General features: G+C 39.2%; 1 protein-coding gene across 1 annotated transcript in view; it reads left to right on the top strand.

Annotated features, from left to right (window-relative positions):
• Window positions 1-20,152, top strand: part of LOC100889092 (integrator complex subunit 7) — a 49,402-nt gene that overhangs the window by 21,357 nt on the left and 7,893 nt on the right. Inside the window, exons 10-12 of the mRNA XM_030999672.1 lie at window positions 197-328; window positions 539-586; window positions 934-1,092. Of these exons, the coding sequence (XP_030855532.1) occupies window positions 197-328; window positions 539-586; window positions 934-1,092 (339 nt within the window). The remainder of the gene's footprint in view (window positions 1-196; window positions 329-538; window positions 587-933; window positions 1,093-20,152) is intronic.

Here is a 20,152-nt window from a genome sequence, read left to right as displayed (position 1 = left end):
CTTTAAATCAAATTATGAAATTAATTTATCAAAAGACGTGATGTTTTAATTTAAGTGCATGTACGTGGTACCTAATTATTTATTATATATCTTGTGAATATTTATTCACTGATGTCATTTGTAATATTGCTATCATCATCATCATCATCATTATCATTATTATTTATTAATATTATGATCATTATCATTGAAACAGGTTGCCCTCGCTGTTTTGGTGTTGATTGAGGAGAAGACTTCAAAGCAGACTTTTATTGAAGACAAAGCCGTGTTCTTGGCTGAGTGTAGACCGTGGGTTGCCTATCGTATCGCTAGACAAGCTACTAGAGTGGTAGGTTGCAATTTATAGCTATCACAAAAACCTATATTCATTCTGCACTGCTACTGCTTTCAATTTTTTATTGACTTTCAAAATGAATGTGTTTCTATTATGAATAGTGTGCATGCGAGCAGTAATATTCAAACATGTTTTCTAGTGTTGCTTGAGTATATCTTTTTAATATCACACGTTCAATTTCATTTTCGTCCATTTTTTTTTTAGGGATGTCACAAAACTGCCAGTAAAATCTTCAAGAATCTAACTACGCAGGTATGTTAGTAGATCCTCATTGGTTGTACAACTATTTGCACTAATGACCGTGTAACATCAAATGGTTTTGGACCTGGACACCAAAACTTTATTCTGTGTAAATGATGAGGGGCTGATATTAGTGCAAATGATGATTTGATGATGTTGATGGTGAGGATGATGGTGATGGTGGTGATGATGATGATGAGGATGATGGTAATGGTGGTGGTGATTGGGATAGTTTCTATTGATGGTTTATACTGTTGTCAAGTCAAGAATAATATAACTGATCGTACTGCTGCGAAAGTTATACTGCAGTAAATTATACTGCAGCAATTTGACGTGCTATCTTTCCTCTTACTTTGCAGGTTGCCTCTGAGCATTTCTACTACTGGCTTGGTTCCTTGGAGGTCCTCAGTCAAGCGGAAGCCTATCTGATGGAGCTCAAGACCGAGATTGATCCCAGCAACGCTGCTAAACTCTCTAGAGCTCTTCAGGAATACGAGAGCGGACTGGCTGCTTTGAGGGCAAGTGCAATTCTTGATGATGGATGAAATGAAATCGAACCATAATGTCTATATGCAGGCAATATTGACAAGGAATTAAGAGCCATGTTGAGTAGACTGTCTCTACAACTACCCCAAACCTGTTGAAAGTTTTTTTCAAAGTTTCCCAAGTTCCATGAAGATCTTCTAATATAAGACAATATACAATACTTTGGTTTTTTCAAAATCGAATATTAGATTTCATTGAATATTTTTATGCCTCCGCCACCGAAGGTGGTGCCGGAGGCATCATGTTTTCGGGTTGTCCGTCCGTACGTCCGTCCGTCCGTCCGTCCGTACGAGTTTGCGATGGTATGCTTGTGTGTTTAGTTTTACGTATGAGATATCCTTGTGTGTCACTTTAGACTTGTGTGTCTAGCCACACAAGAAAACTATCATATTCAGTGTCTAAGATGTCTGACATGTCATTTCTAATCAACTAAGATTTAGTCACACAAGAAAAAATATTCCCCCAAAAAGGCCCAAAATAAATGTCCAAATTTTAGAGAGGGGTTGTGTCCAAGTAGCCAAACGGAATAGTGCCATCTACAGTTGACATCCAGGTAGCTAGGTACTATGCGCATCTACAGTACTTGTGTGTGTGTGTGTGTGTGTGTGACTTGTTAGTGTGTAGTATTTGTAAGCAAAGTAGTAGGCAGTGTATGGCTCTGTGTATGTGTGTGTCATGGGTGGATGGTTTTGTGTTTGCAGTGTATATAATACATGTAATGTTTTTTATGCCACACAAGCCTTAATTTTCTTGAATTGGACAGGGGTAGACAATAATGTCGTTCTGCCACACTAGCCTTAATTTTCATGACTTGGACAGAGGTATATAATACATGTAATGTCTTTCTGCCACACAAGCCCTAATTTTCTTGACTTGGACAGGGGAAGATAATAATGTCTTTCTGACACACAATCCTTAATTTTCTTGACTTGGACTGGGGTAGATAATAATGTCTTTCTGCCACACAAGCCTCTATTTTCTTGACTTGGACAGGGGTAGACAATAATGTCTTTCTGCCACACAAGCCTTAATTTTCATGACTTGGACTGGGGTAGATAATAATGTGTTTTAGCCACACAAGCCCTAATTTTCTTGACTTGGACAGGGGTAGACAATAATGTGTTTCTGCCACACAAGCCTTAATTTTCTTGACTTGGACAGGGGTAGATAATAATGTCTTTCTGACACACAAGCCTTAATTTTCTTGACTTGGACTGGAGTAGATAATAATGTCTTTCTGCCACACAAGCCTTAATTTTCATGACTTGGACAGAGGTATATAATACATGTAATGTCTTTCTGCCACACAAGCCCATTATTTTCTTGACTTGGACTGGGGTAGATAATAATGCCTTTCTGCCACACAAGCCCTAATTTTCTTGACTTGGAAAGTGGTACAGGTATATAATACATGTAATGTTTTTATGCCACACAAGCCTTAATTTTCTTGACTTGGACTGGGGTAGACAATAATGATTTTCTGCCACACAAGCCTTTTTTTTCTTGACTTGGACTGAGGTAGATGACAATATCTTTCTGACACACAAGCCTTAATTTTCATGACTTGGACAGAGGTAGACAATAATGTCTTTCTGCCACACAAGCCTTAATTTTCTTGACTTGGACTGGGGTAGATGACAATATCTTTCTGACACACAAGCCTTAATTTTCATGACTTGGACAGAGGTATATAATACATGTAATGTTTTTTTATGCCACACAAGCCCTAATTTTCTGGACTTGGACAGGGGTAGACAATAATGTCTTTTTGCCACACAAGCCTTAATTTTCTTGACTTGGACAGGGGTAGATAATAATGTCTTTCTGTCACACAAGCCTTAATTTTGTTGACTTGGACTGGGGTAGATGACAATATCTTTCTAGCAACACAAGCCTTAATTTTCTTGACTTGGACTGGGGTAGACAATAATGTCTTTCTGCCACACAAGCCCTAATTTTCTTGACTTGGACAGTGGTACAGGTATATAATACATGTAATGTTTTTATGCCACACAAGCCTTAATTTTCTTGACTTGGACTGGGGTAGACAATAATGTCTTTCTGCCACACAAGCCTTAATTTTCTTGACTTGGACTGGGGTAGATAATAATGTCTTTCTGCCACACAAACCTTAAATTTCATGACTTGGACAGGGGTAGACAATAATGTCTTTCTGCCACACAAGCCTTAATTTTCTTGACTTGGACTGGGGTAGATGACAATATCTTTCTGACACACAAGCCTTAATTTTCATGACTTGGACAGAGGTATATAATAATGTCTTTCTGCCACACAAGCCTTAATTTTCTTGACTTGGACTGGGGTAGATGACAATATCTTTCTGACACACAAGCCTTAATTTTCATGACTTGGACAGAGGTAGACAATAATGTCTTTCTGCCACACAAGCCTTAATTTTCTTGACTTGGACTGGGGTGAATGACAATATCTTTCTGACACACAAGCCTTAATTTTCATGACTTGGACAGAGGTATATAATACATGTAATGTTTTTTTATGCCACACAAGCGCTAATTTTCTGGACTTGGACAGGGGTAGACAATAATGTCTTTCTGCCACACAAGCCTTAATTTTCTTGACTTGGACTGGGGTAGATGACAATATCTTTCTAGCAACACAAGCCTTAATTTTTTTTGACTTGGACTGGAGTAGATAATAATGTCTTACTGCCACACAAGCCTTAATTTTCATGACTTGGACAGAGGTATATAATACATGTAATGTCTTCCTGCCACACAGGCCCATTATTTTCTTGACTTGGACTGGGGTAGATAATAATGCCTTTCTGCCACACAAGCCCTAATTTTCTTGAATTGGACAGTGGTACAGGTATATAATACATGTAATGTTTTTATGCCACACAAGCCTTAATTTTCTGGACTTGGACTGGGGTAGACAATAATGTTTTTCTGCCACACAAGCCTTAATTTTCTTGACTTGGACTGGGGTAGATGACAATATCTTTCTGACACACAAGCCTTAATTTTCTTGACTTGGACAGAGGTATATAATACATGTAATGTTTTTTTTATGCCACACAAGCCCTAATTTTCTTGACTTGGACAGGGGTAGACAATAATGTCTTTCTGCCACACAAGCCTTAATTTTCTTGACTTGGACAGGGGTAGATAATAATGTCTTTCTGCCACACAAGCCTTAATTTTCTTGACTTGGACTGGGGTAGATGACAATATCTTTCTAGCAACACAAGCCTTAATTTTTTTGACTTGGACTGGAGTAGATAATAATGTCTTACTGCCACACAAGCCTTAATTTTTCATGACTTGGACAGAGGTATATAATACATGTAATGTATTCCTGCCACACAAGCCCATTATTTTCTTGACTTGGACTAGGGTAGATAATAATGCCTTTCTGCCACACAAGCCCTAATTTTCTTGAATTGGACAGTGGTACAGGTATATAATACATGTAATGTTTTTATGCCACACAAGCCTTAATTTTCTGGACTTGGACTGGGGTAGACAATAATGTTTTTCTGCCACACAAGCCTTAATTTTCTTGACTTGGACTGGGGTAGATGACAATATCTTTCTGACACACAAGCCTTAATTTTCTTGACTTGGACAGAGGTATATAATACATGTAATGTTTTTTTATGCCACACAAGCCCTAATTTTCTTGACTTGGACAGGGGTAGACAATAATGTCTTTCTGCCACACAAGCCTTAATTTTCTTGACTTGGACAGGGGTAGATAATAATGTCTTTCTGTCACACAAGCCTTAATTTTCTTGACTTGGACTGGGGTAGATAACAATATCTTTCTAGCAACACAAGCCTTAATTTTCTTGACTTGGACTGGGGTAGACAATAATGTCTTTCTGCCACACAAGCCCTAATTTTCTTGACTTGGACAGTGGTACAGGTATATAATACATGTAATGTTTTTATGCCACACAAGCCTTAATTTTCTTGACTTGGACAGGGGTAGACAATAATGTCTTTCTGCCACACAAGCCTTAATTTTCTTGACTTGGACTGGGGTGAATGACAATATCTTTCTGACACACAAGCCTTAATTTTCCTGACTTGGACAGAGGTATATAATACATGTAATGTTTTTTTATGCCACACAAGCGCTAATTTTCTGGACTTGGACAGGGGTAGACAATAATGTCTTTCTGCCACACAAGCCTTAATTTTCTTGACTTGGACAGGGGTAGATAATAATGTCTTTCTGCCACACAAGCCTTAATTTTCTTGACTTGGACTGGGGTAGATGACAATATCTTTCTAGCAACACAAGCCTTAATTTTTTGGCTTGGACTGGAGTAGATAATAATGTCTTACTGCCACACAAGCCTTAATTTTCATGACTTGGACAGAGGTATATAATACATGTAATGTCTTCCTGCCACACAAGCCCATTATTTTCTTGACTTGGACTGGGGTAGATAATAATGCCTTTCTGCCACACAAGCCCTAATTTTCTTGAATTGGACAGTGGTACAGGTATATAATACATGTAATGTTTTTATGCCACACAAGCCTTAATTTTCTGGACTTGGACTGGGGTAGACAATAATGTTTTTCTGCCACACAAGCCTTAATTTTCTTGACTTGGACTGGGGTAGATGACAATATCTTTCTGACACACAAGCCTTAATTTTCTTGACTTGGACAGAGGTATATAATACATGTAATGTTTTTTTTTATGCCACACAAGCCCTAATTTTCTTGACTTGGACAGGGGTAGACAATAATGTCTTTCTGCCACACAAGTCTTAATTTTCTTGACTTGGACAGGGGTAGGTAATAATGTCTTTCTGCCACACAAGCCTTAATTTTCTTGACTTGGACTGGGGTAGATGACAATATCTTTCTAGCAACACAAGCCTTAATTTTTTTGACTTGGACTGGAGTAGATAATAATGTCTTACTGCCACACAAGCCTTAATTTTCATGACTTGGACAGAGGTATATAATACATGTAATGTCTTCCTGCCACACAAGCCCATTATTTTCTTGACTTGGACTGGGGTAGATAATAATGCCTTTCTGCCACACAAGCCCTAATTTTCTTGAATTGGACAGTGGTACAGGTATATAATACATGTAATGTTTTTATGCCACACAAGCCTTAATTTTCTGGACTTGGACTGGGGTAGACAATAATGTTTTTCTGCCACACAAGCCTTAATTTTCTTGACTTGGACTGGGGTAGATGACAATATCTTTCTGACACACAAGCCTTAATTTTCTTGACTTGGACAGAGGTATATAATACATGTAATGTTTTTTTATGCCACACAAGCCCTAATTTTCTTGACTTGGACAGGGGTAGACAATAATGTCTTTCTGACACACAAGCCTTAATTTTCTTGACTTGGACAGGGGTAGATAATAATGTCTTTCTGTCACACAAGCCTTAATTTTCTTGACTTGGACTGGGGTAGATAACAATATCTTTCTAGCAACACAAGCCTTAATTTTCTTGACTTGGACTGGGGTAGACAATAATGTCTTTCTGCCACACAAGCCCTAATTTTCTTGACTTGGACAGTGGTACAGGTATATAATACATGTAATGTTTTTATGCCACACAAGCCTTAATTTTCTTGACTTGGACAGGGGTAGACAATAATGTCTTTCTGCCACACAAGCCTTAATTTTCATGACTTGGACAGGGGTAGATAATAATGTCTTTCTGCCACACAAGCCTTAATTTACATGACTTGGACAGGGTTAGACAATAATGTCTTTCTGCCACACAAGCCTTAATTTTCTTGACTTGGACAGGGGTAGACAATAATGTCTTTCTGCCACACAAGCCCTAATTTTCTTGACTTGGACAGGGGTAGACAATAATGTCTTTCTGCGACACACGCCCTAATTTTGTTGACTTGGACAGGGGAAGACAATAATGTCTTTCTGTCACACAAGCCTTAATTTTCTTGACTTGGACTGGGGTAGATAACAATATCTTTCTAGCAACACAAGCCTTAATTTTCTTGACTTGGACTGGGGTAGATAATAATGCCTTTCTGCCACACAAGCCCTAATTTTCTTGAATTGGACAGTGGTACAGGTATATAATACATGTAATGTTTTTTTGCCACACAAGCCTTAATTTTCTGGACTTGGACTGGGGTAGACAATAATGTTTTTCTGCCACACAAGCCTTAATTTTCTTGACTTGGACTGGGGTAGATGACAATATCTTTCTGACACACAAGCCTTAATTTTCTTGACTTGGACAGAGGTATATAATACATGTAATGTTTTTTTATGCCACACAAGCCCTAATTTTCTTGACTTGGACAGGGGTAGACAATAATGTCTTTCTGTCACACAAGCCTTAATTTTCTTGACTTGGACAGGGGTAGATAATAATGTCTTTCTGTCACACAAGCCTTAATTTTCTTGACTTGGACTGGGGTAGATAACAATATCTTTCTAGCAACACAAGCCTTAATTTTCTTGACTTGGACTGGGGTAGACAATAATGTCTTTCTGCCACACAAGCCCTAATTTTCTTGACTTGGACAGTGGTACAGGTATATAATACATGTAATGTTTTTATGCCACACAAGCCTTAATTTTCTTGACTTGGACAGGGGTAGACAATAATGTCTTTCTGCCACACAAGCCTTAATTTTCATGACTTGGACAGGGGTAGATAATAATGTCTTTCTGCCACACAAACCTTAATTTACATGACTTGGACAGGGTTAGACAATAATGTCTTTCTGCCACACAAGCCTTAATTTTCTTGACTTGGACAGGGGTAGACAATAATGTCTTTCTGCCACACAAGCCCTAATTTTCTTGACTTGGACAGGGGTAGACAATAATGTCTTTCTGCGACACACGCCCTAATTTTGTTGACTTGGACAGGGGAAGATAATAATGTCTTTCTGCCACACAAGCCCTAATTTTGTTGACTTGGACTGGGGTAGATGACAATATCTTTTTGCCACACGAGCCCTAATTTTCTTGACTTGGACAGAAGTATATAATACATGTAATGTTTTTTTATGCCACACAAGCCTTAATTTTCTTGACTTGGACAGGGGTATAGTCCGGCAGCCAAATGCAGATTATTGGCCTAACCTTGTTTTAGGGTCTATAGTTTTTTTTCAATGGATTTTGATTGCCTAGACCTTCTTTTTCAAGAATCCGATTGCTGACACTCTGTCAGCCTTGAGCATTTTAAGATATATGACGTCATACAAAATGGCCGCTAAAGTACATGATTTTCCTTTAAAAATGAATAATAAATATATAATAAGGATTTTTCTACAATTTTTGGCAGCCAAATGTCTGTATTTCTCTAGGACCATCACTAACAAAATGTTTTGTGATGTTGCATGGCCATAGATGACCAGCTTATTTGCATATTTTGAAATAGCGCCCTCTATAAACATATTAATTTGAATAAAATATATGTGCCAGCCAAATGCCAATTTCTTAAATCTATGTCACGTTGAAATCATATTAAATGCTTTTTGGGGGCAACAATTGCAGTTGTGCTGCATAATCTTTCATCGTGTTTGGTACAAATTTAGATAGGGTAGGTGTGGGGAATGGAAGACCCTTAAGCACATTTGCATAATTTACATAAACATGAACAATGTTACACATACAGACATTTTTGTATTCCCTTTAGTATTTTTTCTCTTTATTTTGTAACGAAATTGTGGTCATGATGTAACTGATTAATAAGATAACAATGATTAATGACGTCATCACCAAAGGTCTCTCATTACCTACATGTGTAGGTAATAAGGGACAGTTACAAATCAAGACATTTTAAATACAATTTGAATGAAAATGGGATTGTTATAGTTAGTTCAAACATTTTTTGAAAGAGATATATGGAGCCAATGAACTTACTGAAATTTTGAAACGATTTCAAAACAATGTGGCCCAAAATATTTCTGTAGTTTTTGTTTACAGTAATAAAGGTGTTCTCAATTATGTTAAAATACTTTCAGAATAATGTTCTGGCAATATGACTTTTACATTGATCAAACTCACAGCATAGAAACAACTTCTTAAAATTGAATGCATTCAAATTAGAATGGTGACACGTACGACCAAATGTGTTTCATGATAGTGCCTTTCAACATGAAATGGACAACTGGGGAGAAGTAGGCCCCCATCTTGGACCCGGTGTCCCCAATTACCTACACACATTTCTGATCAGACACCATTCATAATGTGAATTGCAACACCCATTCACAACATACAATGGCCATAAGCTTTCTGTGATGGTTGGCACATTTCATAAACTTCCTTTTAAAACTAATTTTTAAGAGCCACCCCTAAATATCTGCATACACCACAACATTCAGTGAAAATTGTGTTTTTATATCAGAGCAAATTTTTACGATCATAATTGCTAATATCTTGGTCAATTTTGCCAATTTTCTCGGAGAGAGAACGCATTGTAGTCTTCGAAATGAATTGGATATATGCAGAAGTGTTGTTTAAGGCCACATTTGTCGCTATATCAATATTGGAGCCAACACGGACAGACAGTGATGGGTTCAAGCTTGGTGGTCTCCAATTCCCTACACCTACCCTACATATGTCAAGAAAAAAAATGGCTATGAAAGAATTCATGTTTCATCAAATCGGTGAGAAGTGGTTTTACGGCACACATTATTATTCAATTGATAGGCTTTATTTAGACCAGCATTGCTCCAACGTCAGTGAAAGTGGATAAAACAGTTGACATCTATACTAGACAGATGCATGAATTTCAAAAGATATTACCTGGTGGATTCTATGACACAATTTCCAAGAAAGTTCAAACCATGGCTGCCATGAAGAAGTCAATGTTGGGATACGAAAATCTATGAAAAGTTGATCTACTCCAGAGTAATAGGACTGCAGACAAGTTCAAGAGAGGTCAATATCAAGGACATTTTGTCATAAGAGCTTTCACCAGTCCCAACAGCACTTTTTGATGATTCTGGAAACGAGCACTCCCATGTCAAAGACGGACTTATAGAATTTGACAAAAGTTGAGATGTCAGCCAGGCATGAGACACTGGAACAACCTTGTACAGTCATTGATGGTTGTGCTCTGCTGTGGATGAAAATCTGATGATTTTTGCTTGGTGTTTGACAGATCCGAGAGTATCTAGAGGTCATAACGGGTCGAGAGTCTTCCAACTGAGTCCCGCGTCACTGCTGCCCTCCAAGAAACTATCTCTTACTATTCGTCGTCGTCGTCGTTGTCATATAGATCATGGCTCACCATTGTGACCCGTTTGATGAGACCTTTTGATCGGCATCTGTCTCCTGCAATCCGGTAGAGTGTCTTTAGTATTTAGAGGGTGGCTAGTGATTTCCCGAAGGTCGTCAGTCCATCTGAGCTTGAGTCTTCCTTTGTTACGTGTTCCTTCAAAGGTACCTTGAATGATAATTTGTCAAGGTTGTCTCCTGATCTTCTGCTAACGTGACCAAACTATTGTAGCTTGTACCGTCAATCCTGGTAGCAAGTGGCGGTTGATCTCCGATGATGGACATTAATTGTGTCCATTGGTGTTGTAATCTCTTCATGATAATATCCCAAGTAGCTTCCTCCAACACCACATTTCAAAGGCAGATATTGCCGAGCTTCCACCCTCCTTGACAATCATTGACCCAAGAACATTATATAAACTTGTCCACTTGATCAACTTCTTCTCCATCAACCACCATGCTCTGTTGCATGTAGTTAATTTCCACCAATCATGATCTAGGTCTTTTTCCCATTGAGGTAGGGTCCAAATTATTCACTTGCATCCTTCACTCTTTTTTAAAGAGTTCTAGTAGTTATTCTGATGTTCTTGTTATAAGTGTTGTCAGTGGCATACTGAGCAAAAACACTTAGAGGGGCAGAAAAACAATCTGCATCACCACCACTCATACATGTTACATGCAGGCCCCGCAGAACTTTTTTAAAATCGGGGTGGGGGGGGGGGGGGTGAAGTATTTACGATCAGGAAGAGAGGAGCGCAAATTGGCGTGGTGTTCAAGGGGCACAGCCCCTGGAAGCTCAAGGGTTTCAGGCATTTATTAACTGTAAGATGAACATATTTTGATACCTCATTTCACCTCGGGTCACTTTCTTTCTTTCTTTCTAGTTCTCTTCAACATACTTTATACAAAAAGTGAGGGGGCTCGAGTCCCCTGAGCCCCGCTGTTCTGCGGACCCTGACATGTAGGCTTTTAAATAAGCATATTTTTTGCTTGACTGTGAATTTAGGATTTGTCATTTAGTTCCAACATACGCTTTTATAATTTACTAAAAAGTGAGAAAAAACCCAGGAAAATCATGTCATTTCAGCAACATTTGTAAATCACTGGTATCGAATATATAGAAAAAACAGTTTGAATTTTGTTTGGGGGTTTAACTGTCCCCAACCCCCCCCCCCCAACCCTTCCCCATCAATACGCCAGAGAGTGTTGTATTGTCGGCGTATCTTAGGTTGGTGATCGTTCGTCCACCAACAGAAACTTGACCATAAAATGCCTTTCTCATGATGAATACAGCATAGATGGTGATAGGATGCAGCCTTGACGGACAACTTGACCAATAGTGAACCTTTCGGTGTAGCCATTCTCTGTTCTTACTGTTGCTTCTAGGTATTGGTAGAGCGACTGGATGAGTTGAATTATATATGCTGGAAAGCCCATCCAGCTCATAATCTTCCATAGGCGTTTATGTTGTACGCAGTCAAAAGCTTTGGAAAGATCAATAAAGCTAGGGAGAGAAGTTGTTGAAACGTGTCTCTAGTGTTGCTAACTTCACTATCTTTTCATGACAACAAACTACAGTTGATCGACATCGTAATTATATGCGCGAGTCTGCAGGATGATTGGGTGCTCAGAAATAGGCAAAAGCACAAGCAGGCCTTTACCGTCAAGATGAGGTTCCTGTTGAAGTGATTCCAGGCAGTGATGTCATGGCAAGGAAAGGTCTGTCCACATCATAGTTATGATGAAGCAGGCAGCATCGAAGTACAGCAAGCGATTTGAATTGATGCTAATGAGAAGATGTATGTTAGGGTCCTAGTGGATGACACAGACGTCTACGTACTACTTTTGCATCGATCATTATCTACATGACGGACTTATAAAACGCCAATGACCATGGAGACGCCCCTTCACAAATTGAACTGTTATTGATGTTCCTGCTAATGTAGACAAGTTAGGAGATATCATTCCATCGATGTTGGCAGGACATGCATTGACGGGATGCGACACTCTTGGGGCATACTTTGGCATTGGATAGGGTACAATGCTGAAAGTGATGAAGCAGAATATTCGACTCCCTTAGGACTCAGTTGGCAATGTTGATGCAGCATGGTCATATGTCATCACTCAACCTACTCAATGCTTTGCTTCATGTTATGGACAGTCAACAACCAACTGAATGTCAGAGGCTCGTATCAACGTGTGGCTATCAAGTGTCCGAAGACTAGGGGCGTGTTCACACCGCAAGGGGGGACCGTGGGCGGACCATGGATCGCGCTATCGTAGCGCGACCCACGGTCCGCCCATTGGCATTCGCCGGATCCACACCGCAGTGAGATAGCGCGGTCTAACTGCACCCCCTTTTTTGAGAGGTCCTGTTGTCATGACGCGTGACGTTCTGAATAGGCCATTTTCGTAATGTAACCAAATTTAATGCATACGTCTTTGTAAAGTGCCTCAATACAAATTATTTCATTCACCTGATAAGAATAATAGTATTTCAATAGACAGAATCCAAACTGCATACATTAGTTGTTGTCAGGTTGGACAAGCATTATGGCTTGACCTACCTATATAGCAACACTTAATATATGCAGTTGCATTCTGACTATTGAAATACTATTGTTCCTATCAGGTGAATGAAATAATTTGTATTGAGGCACCTCACAAACACTTATGCATTAAATTTGGTTACATTACGAAAATGGCCTATTGTACCGATTCAGATTCAGATCGCACCAAAATAGAATGAGTATAAAATTCCCCGCGTGTAGAACGATGAAATCCGGCGTGCTATCGTAGCTCGGGTTCACACCGGCAGAGATAGCGCGGTCTAGCGCGCGCTAGACCACGCTATCTCTCGTGGACCACCCCCAAGAGGTGCTCCAGTGTTGGCTCGCCGTGGCTCGCTGTTGGGCGGACCGAAACGACGTTGTACCTTCCACACCGCAGAGATAGCGCGGTCTAGCGCGCGCTAGACCGCGCTATCTCTGCCGGTGTGAACAGCCTCTAGGAGCTCCAAATACCCCCAAACCTTGCCTCACTACCTCAAACTACCTCAAGCGTTTGTAGAAAATGTTATTAAAAGAGAGCTCATTTGCAAACATGCGTGTGGAAGCACGCATTACAGTCACGACCTCACTTTGCAGAATTAAGTGTTAAATGACACCCTCTTCCGCATGGAATATTTTAGGGCTCCCAACACTTTAGAGGGCTTTTAAACAAATTTCAAGATTTTGAAGCAAACTTATAAACGGATATAGTCCTGTATCGTATCGGTAGTTCGTAATTTGTAGGTTAATTTAAAAGAATCTAGTACCTTAGAATACAAATCTAGTTTCTTAACGCTGTCACTGAAAATGGGCATTTTTCACCATATGCCACCTCATATCTATGGGACAGAGAGCATAAAATTCAACCATGTTTTCTTCGAGTATAAAATTACAAAATAAAAATAAATGTGCAGCACAATTTTTACTCAATGTATCCAGTGCATCTGACTCATGACATATGATAATCTCATGTTAGAAATTGGTATTTGGCCATCATTTTGAACTATTCAAGTTAATGTGTCTATAGAGGGCGCCATTCCGAATTATGCAAATTTGCATATCATTTGTGATCATACAGCATCGCAATTTTTATTTAGTGATGATTCTAGAAAAAAATTAAGATATTTGACTGCCATTTAATGTAGTAAAATGCTGTTAAAACTTTTTATATCATTCAATTTTGGTTAAAAAGGGGATTTTGGCGGCCATTTTGTATGACGTCACATATCTCAAATTGCTCAATGCTGACAGAGTGTCAGCAATCGAATTCTTCAAATTGATGGTCTAAGGAACTATAATCCGAAGAAAAAAAAACTATAGACCCTAAAACAAGGTATATCGAGATGGCTGCCGGACTAGTAGATAATAATGTCTTTCTGCCACACAAGCCTTAATTTTCTTGACTTGGACAGGGGTAGATAATAATGTCTTTCTGCCACACAAGCCTTAATTTTCTTGACTTGGACAGGGGTAGATAATAATGTCTTTCTGCCACACAAGCCTTAATTTTCATGACTTGGACAGAGGTATATAATACATGTAATGTTTTTTTTATGCCACATAAGCCTTAATTTTCTTGACTTGGACAGGGGTAGATAATAATGTCTTTTTGGCACACAAGCCTTAATTGTCTTGACTGGGACAATTAGGGTAGATGATGATTATGATGTATTTTTTTTGCACATAAAGTTTACTTTTTGTGACTTTGACAGGTATAGATGATTTGGTATCATCCTGCTACACAAGCCTTAAAGGTAATACAAAGTTTTGGTATGGGGTCGTGAATTTGGTTCAAATGAACATATTGGAAGCATATGCGATCCTACAATATTCACTGATCGTTGTCGCGGTCGAAATCGACTCTAAAGTTATGAAATTATAAATAATAAACACTTTATGTTGTATAGCTCCCTCTCAAGGTCAAGATATTAATTAAGCTATAAAACAATGTTTCTTGACTAAAATCGACCGATAAGCTATTCCCGTTCGGAAATTATATACCACAACTACATATGGTCGCATCTACCATTGTACGGCCGTAGGAGCTATTTGAAATTTATTAAAATTTACCGGGAGCACCGGTAAATCTTAATATTAAATTTTTCTTGAAAGCAGAAGTGTTTTAAGGGTTAAAATTACTAGTGCTTTTAATACATCCACATCCACAGGGGCATCCAAATATATCAAAATTGTAAAGATTCACTATCCACCCATTTTTCAAAATTTCCCAAAACTTCATGACTTTGACAGGCATGGATTATTATACAAATAATGAATGGTTATGAGTTCAATAGTACAAATATTTTCATGAGTTGAATAGAATTAATGTTAATCTTTCAAGGAATGAAAATATTTGCACTATTAAACGAATGAAAAACATTCATTATTTGTTTTATACTGTACAACATCAAAGAAGATCTAATAGAACGTTAATCAACAAATTATGCTTTACTCCTTATATTAAAGATAAATTAAAGTTGGAGTCAAGTGAGCCTTCTCGATTACATTCAGATTGCCTTCGTGTCAGATACACGCGCATACACGGGATACGCGCAGGGCAGAGAGGTACGCAGTCTGCATATAACCAAAAATGCACGGCGCATATAACCAAAAATGCACGCCAACAAGGTTTGGATTGAAAGGCCCTTGCCTCCCCCCTCCCCTCAGCAAAAAAGAGAAAGGGAAAGAAAATAAAGAGGAAGAAGAAAAAACAAGGGGGAAAAGATACGTTTTTGCGCCCCTCTCACCCCCACCCCCCTCCAAAACGAGAACAAGCGCCAGATACGCCACTGGACACCACAGGCATACTCAGTGGCGGATCCAGGGGGCCGAAACGGCCGCGGCCCCCCCCCCCCTATTGGCGGCGCAAAAAAAAAGGGAAAAAAGAGGAAAAAAAGAAGAGAGAAAAAAAGGAGAAGCATAAGAAAGGAGAAGAAAAAGAAAATAGAAGAAAAGAGACAAGAAAGAAGAGAAAAGAAACACAGAGAGAGGGGAAAAGAAAAGCCCCCCCCCCCCCCCCCTTTCTCCCTCCCATTTCGGGGTCGGAAGGACAGAACTCGTGTTCCCAAAATCTCCGGTAAAGGAGTACTTTTCACCCAACAAAGTCCGACCCGTAATACACAAAAATCCGGCCCGTACTGACTTTACACACCGGAGATAGAGGGGTGCTTTCAAACAGAGGGAAGTACGTACGCGTACCCTAGATAACACTGAGTGGGGGGGGGGGGGGAGAGTCGGGTGAGAAAGATGGAAAGACAAGGAAATGGCGCTTAGTGACAGTAACTTTCGAGCCACGGAATCAAAGTTAAACGTTAAAACAGCCCCTGCGCTGTAAAGTCAATTTTGTAATTAACGGTAGGGGGGCCGCTTCACAACTCTTATTTTGCTCTTCATTTGGCCTCAGCTCATATAAACTCGCTTGAGCTTGTATTTGAGCTCATGTTGGTAGTAATCATGGACACGGGCAGTGATCCTGGGCCCGATAGGAGGACACGTCCGCCAGGAAATTTAGAAATATAGCTAGAAAGATATATAGCGGAAAGAACTTACAAATTGGGCTTATGGATTTCCTAGAGTGCATAATGTCAGCATTCAACATTGCAAAATCTCACTTGGTCGCTACGCCCCCTCACCCAATAACACAAAACTATGATATGAGACTCGGCCCACGCTCCCGGCCGTGATTTATCCATGGTTGTTGCAATAATTTTTGTTCTTTACTATTTCTACTAACATTATTGTGTGCTATCACAATCATAATTGTTTCATTTTCCCTTTAAAGCAGGCGCGTAGCCAGAGTCGAGAATGGAACAACGAATCGGCTTCTTTCTCTAATAATTTCATTAAGCTATGAAAGGTCAAAGCTTACGCGCTTTGCGCAAGAGGGGGGGTGGGAACTGAATTCAGACAAGGATTAATAATCGAGAATGGTACAACAAATCCTCTTCTTTCTCTAATAATTTAATGAAATTATGAAAGGTCAGAGCTTACGCGCTTTGCGCAGGAGGGGGGGGGGGGAACTCAATTCAAACAAGAAATATGCGTCGAGAATGATACAACAAATCGTCACTTTCACAAAATACATATTATGCTCATATTTTTGCTCGCTCATTTCGCTCACTAGCCGAATTGTGAACTAGAAAATTACCTTTTCGGGCAAGAGGCTTCAGCCCCCCCCCCCCCCCCGATGAAAATGTCAAAAAAATGTGTAACTTAAAAACGGGGAATGTTGATATCGGACAAGAGACGTGAAGTGAGCTTGCCCCCCTTTCCAAAATTGTGCCTGCTTGTAGGTACCGGCATCGTGCTTCTAATATGACCTTGTCAGTATTGGTATGTTGAGTTGAAAAACAGTCTGCGCATTTTTCAAATTTCCGCCCCCCTCCCCCTATTGGAAAATTCTGGATCCGCGCCAGGGCGTACTGATGGGGGGGGGGGGGGGCTCAGTAGATACTAGGCGTATGGTCAGGTCCAATCCCGCTCAATAATTTGTAGGTCCATGAGTCCTAATAAAAATTACTTTTTACAAAAACATTATTGTCGTATAAACAATTACTAGTTTCTTAAATAGCAAACTAAAATGGATAATGGGCCTGCTTGGCTTACTTAATGTCTCAGTGGCGTAGCCTGGATAAGATCAGTCGGGGGCAGGGTGGTGGGGCAAGATTTCCAACAAGGAGGACAATTTACGATAGGATTACATGTGTGTTATGTTTTACTCTTTTTTTTCCCTGTCACCACATGAGCGGGGGTTGGCTCTATATAATTATCAAAGATAACAGATAAAATATAACTACTTTAAAAAGAGACAACTATTCAGGGCTATATGTCACCCCCTACAGGACCAGGACGGGGGGGGGGGCACGTGCCCCCCCAAATTTCCAAGATCGGTTGAACTTTTTTAGACCCCCCTTTTTGTTTACCTCGATCGATTACATGTATGTGCCCTCCCAAACATCAAACTCTGGCTACGTGCCTGTACAGGACGCCATAGCTGTGGGGATGGCCTCCATCCAATATTTCCCTTTGTTATTATTATGAATAGCGACCCTCTTCTCGTTTTATGAACGGCGACCCTCATTTTGTTTTATGAATAGCGACCCTCATTTCGTATTATGAATAGCGACCCTCTACTTCTATTATGAATAGCAACCCTCTTCTTCTATTATGAAAAGCGACCCTCTACTTCTATTATGAATAGCGACCCTCTACTCCTATTATGAATAGCGACCCTCTACTCCTATTATGAATAGCGACCCTCTACTCCTATTATGAAAAGCGACCCTCTACTCCTATTATGAATAGCGACCCTCTACTCCTATTATGAATAGCGATCCTCTACTCCTATTATGAATATCGACCCTCTTCTTCTATTATGAATAGCGACCCTCTACTCCGGAATATCGACCCTCTTCTTCTATTATGAATAGCGACCCTCTACTTCTATTATGAATAGCGACCCTCCACTCCTATTATGAAAAGCGACCCTCTACTCCTATTATGAAAAGCGACCCTCATCTTCTATTATGAATAGCGACCCTCTTCTTCTATTATGAATAGCGACCCTCTACTCCTATTATGAATAGCGACCCTCTTCTTCTATTATGAATAGCGACCCTCTTCTTCTATTATGAATAGCGACCCTCTACTCCTATTATAAATAGCGACCCTCTTCATCGATTATGAATAATGACCCTTATGAATAGCAACCCTCATTTTGCATTATGAATAGCGACCCTCATTTCGTATTATGAATAGCGACCCTCATTTCGTATTATAAATAGCGACCCTCTTTCTGTGTTATGAATACCGACCCTTTTGTAATATTATGAATAGGGACCCTCATGAATAACGAACCCGATTTTGTATTATGAATAGCGACCCTCTTCTAATATTATGAATACCGACCCTCTTCTTTCATTATGAATAGCGGTCCTTATGAATAATGACCCTTATGAATAATGACCCTTTTCTCCAATTATGAAAAGCGGACCTTATGAATAGCGGTCCTTATGAATAGCGGACCTTATGAATAGCAAACCTTATGAATAGCGGTCCTTATGAATAGCGACATTGACCCTGCAGTACAGTGGTCTGAAATCAGATTATTAATTACTGGCTCTATAGCTCTTAAAGAGAAGGTTGAGTTCTGGGAAGAGGTGAAAAATAATTTGTGAGCGTTATCATTCCTATTATGCAAGTGTGGAAGAACATCAGATAAGACATGTTCCCTTAAAAAGCATGGCTCTTCAAATGCCTTCATATTCTAAATATGTCATGTAACATCGTAAAACTCGGGGGAATAGCCTTTTTACGCCACGTGGTTGTGTAGTCCCATATACATCTTTCTGTGTACTGTGTTTGTAACTTTACCAAGACTTGGCCAAATTTCTTATCATTTTGATGATTCCAGAACCTTGCAATACACACAAATTCTTATATGCTAGATGATCAACCTTTTCTGGTCGATTCCACACCGTTTCTTTCACAATGCAATCGCAAAACCAGAACTCAACTTCATCTTTTAGTTGATTAAACTACTAATAGTCGTTATTTTCCCACTTAAAGACATTTTCAAGCCCCCTTTTTTTTTGGAAAGTTCTAAATTAATATTGTCTTTCAAATGCTGTTGGAATTTAACCTTTTCATTTTTGGGGCCTGCAAATGGACATAGTACCTTTAAAGTTCCAGATATGTGTAAAACGTATTCCATTAGCAAATAATGAAATACTCAACTTTGCCTCTGAAGAAATAAAAATTCTTCATAGTTACGTGACATATTCTTTTTGTCAATACTCCTCTTTGAAAATCCATCGGCAAAGTGATTTTGAGAATTTTAATGGATATCTGCATTTAAAGTGAATTTTGATGTGGAATTGGGAAATCTTAATGAATTTTGATATTTGGAATCTCAAAGTTTGTGAATTTCAAAGTTTAAATTCATCCAATGTACAGAAAGCCAGTGCTGTAAAGTCTTACTGCCACACAAGCCTTAATTTTCATGACTTGGACAGAGGTATATATAATACATGTAATGTTTTTCTGCCACACAAGCCTTAATTTTCATGACTTGGACAGAGGTATATAATACATGTAATGTCTTTCTGCCACACAAGCCCTCATTTTCTTGACTTGGACAGGGGTAGACAATAATGTCTTACTGCCACACAAGCCTTAATTTTCATGACTTGGACAGAGGTATATAATACATGTAATGTTTTTCTGCCACACAAGCCCTTATTTTC

This window comes from Strongylocentrotus purpuratus, unplaced genomic scaffold (genome assembly GCF_000002235.5).
Source record: "Strongylocentrotus purpuratus isolate Spur 01 unplaced genomic scaffold, Spur_5.0 spur5_scaffold_5, whole genome shotgun sequence".
Lineage (NCBI taxonomy): Eukaryota > Metazoa > Echinodermata > Echinoidea > Camarodonta > Strongylocentrotidae > Strongylocentrotus > Strongylocentrotus purpuratus.
This window is presented reverse-complemented; position numbering and strand designations above follow the sequence as displayed.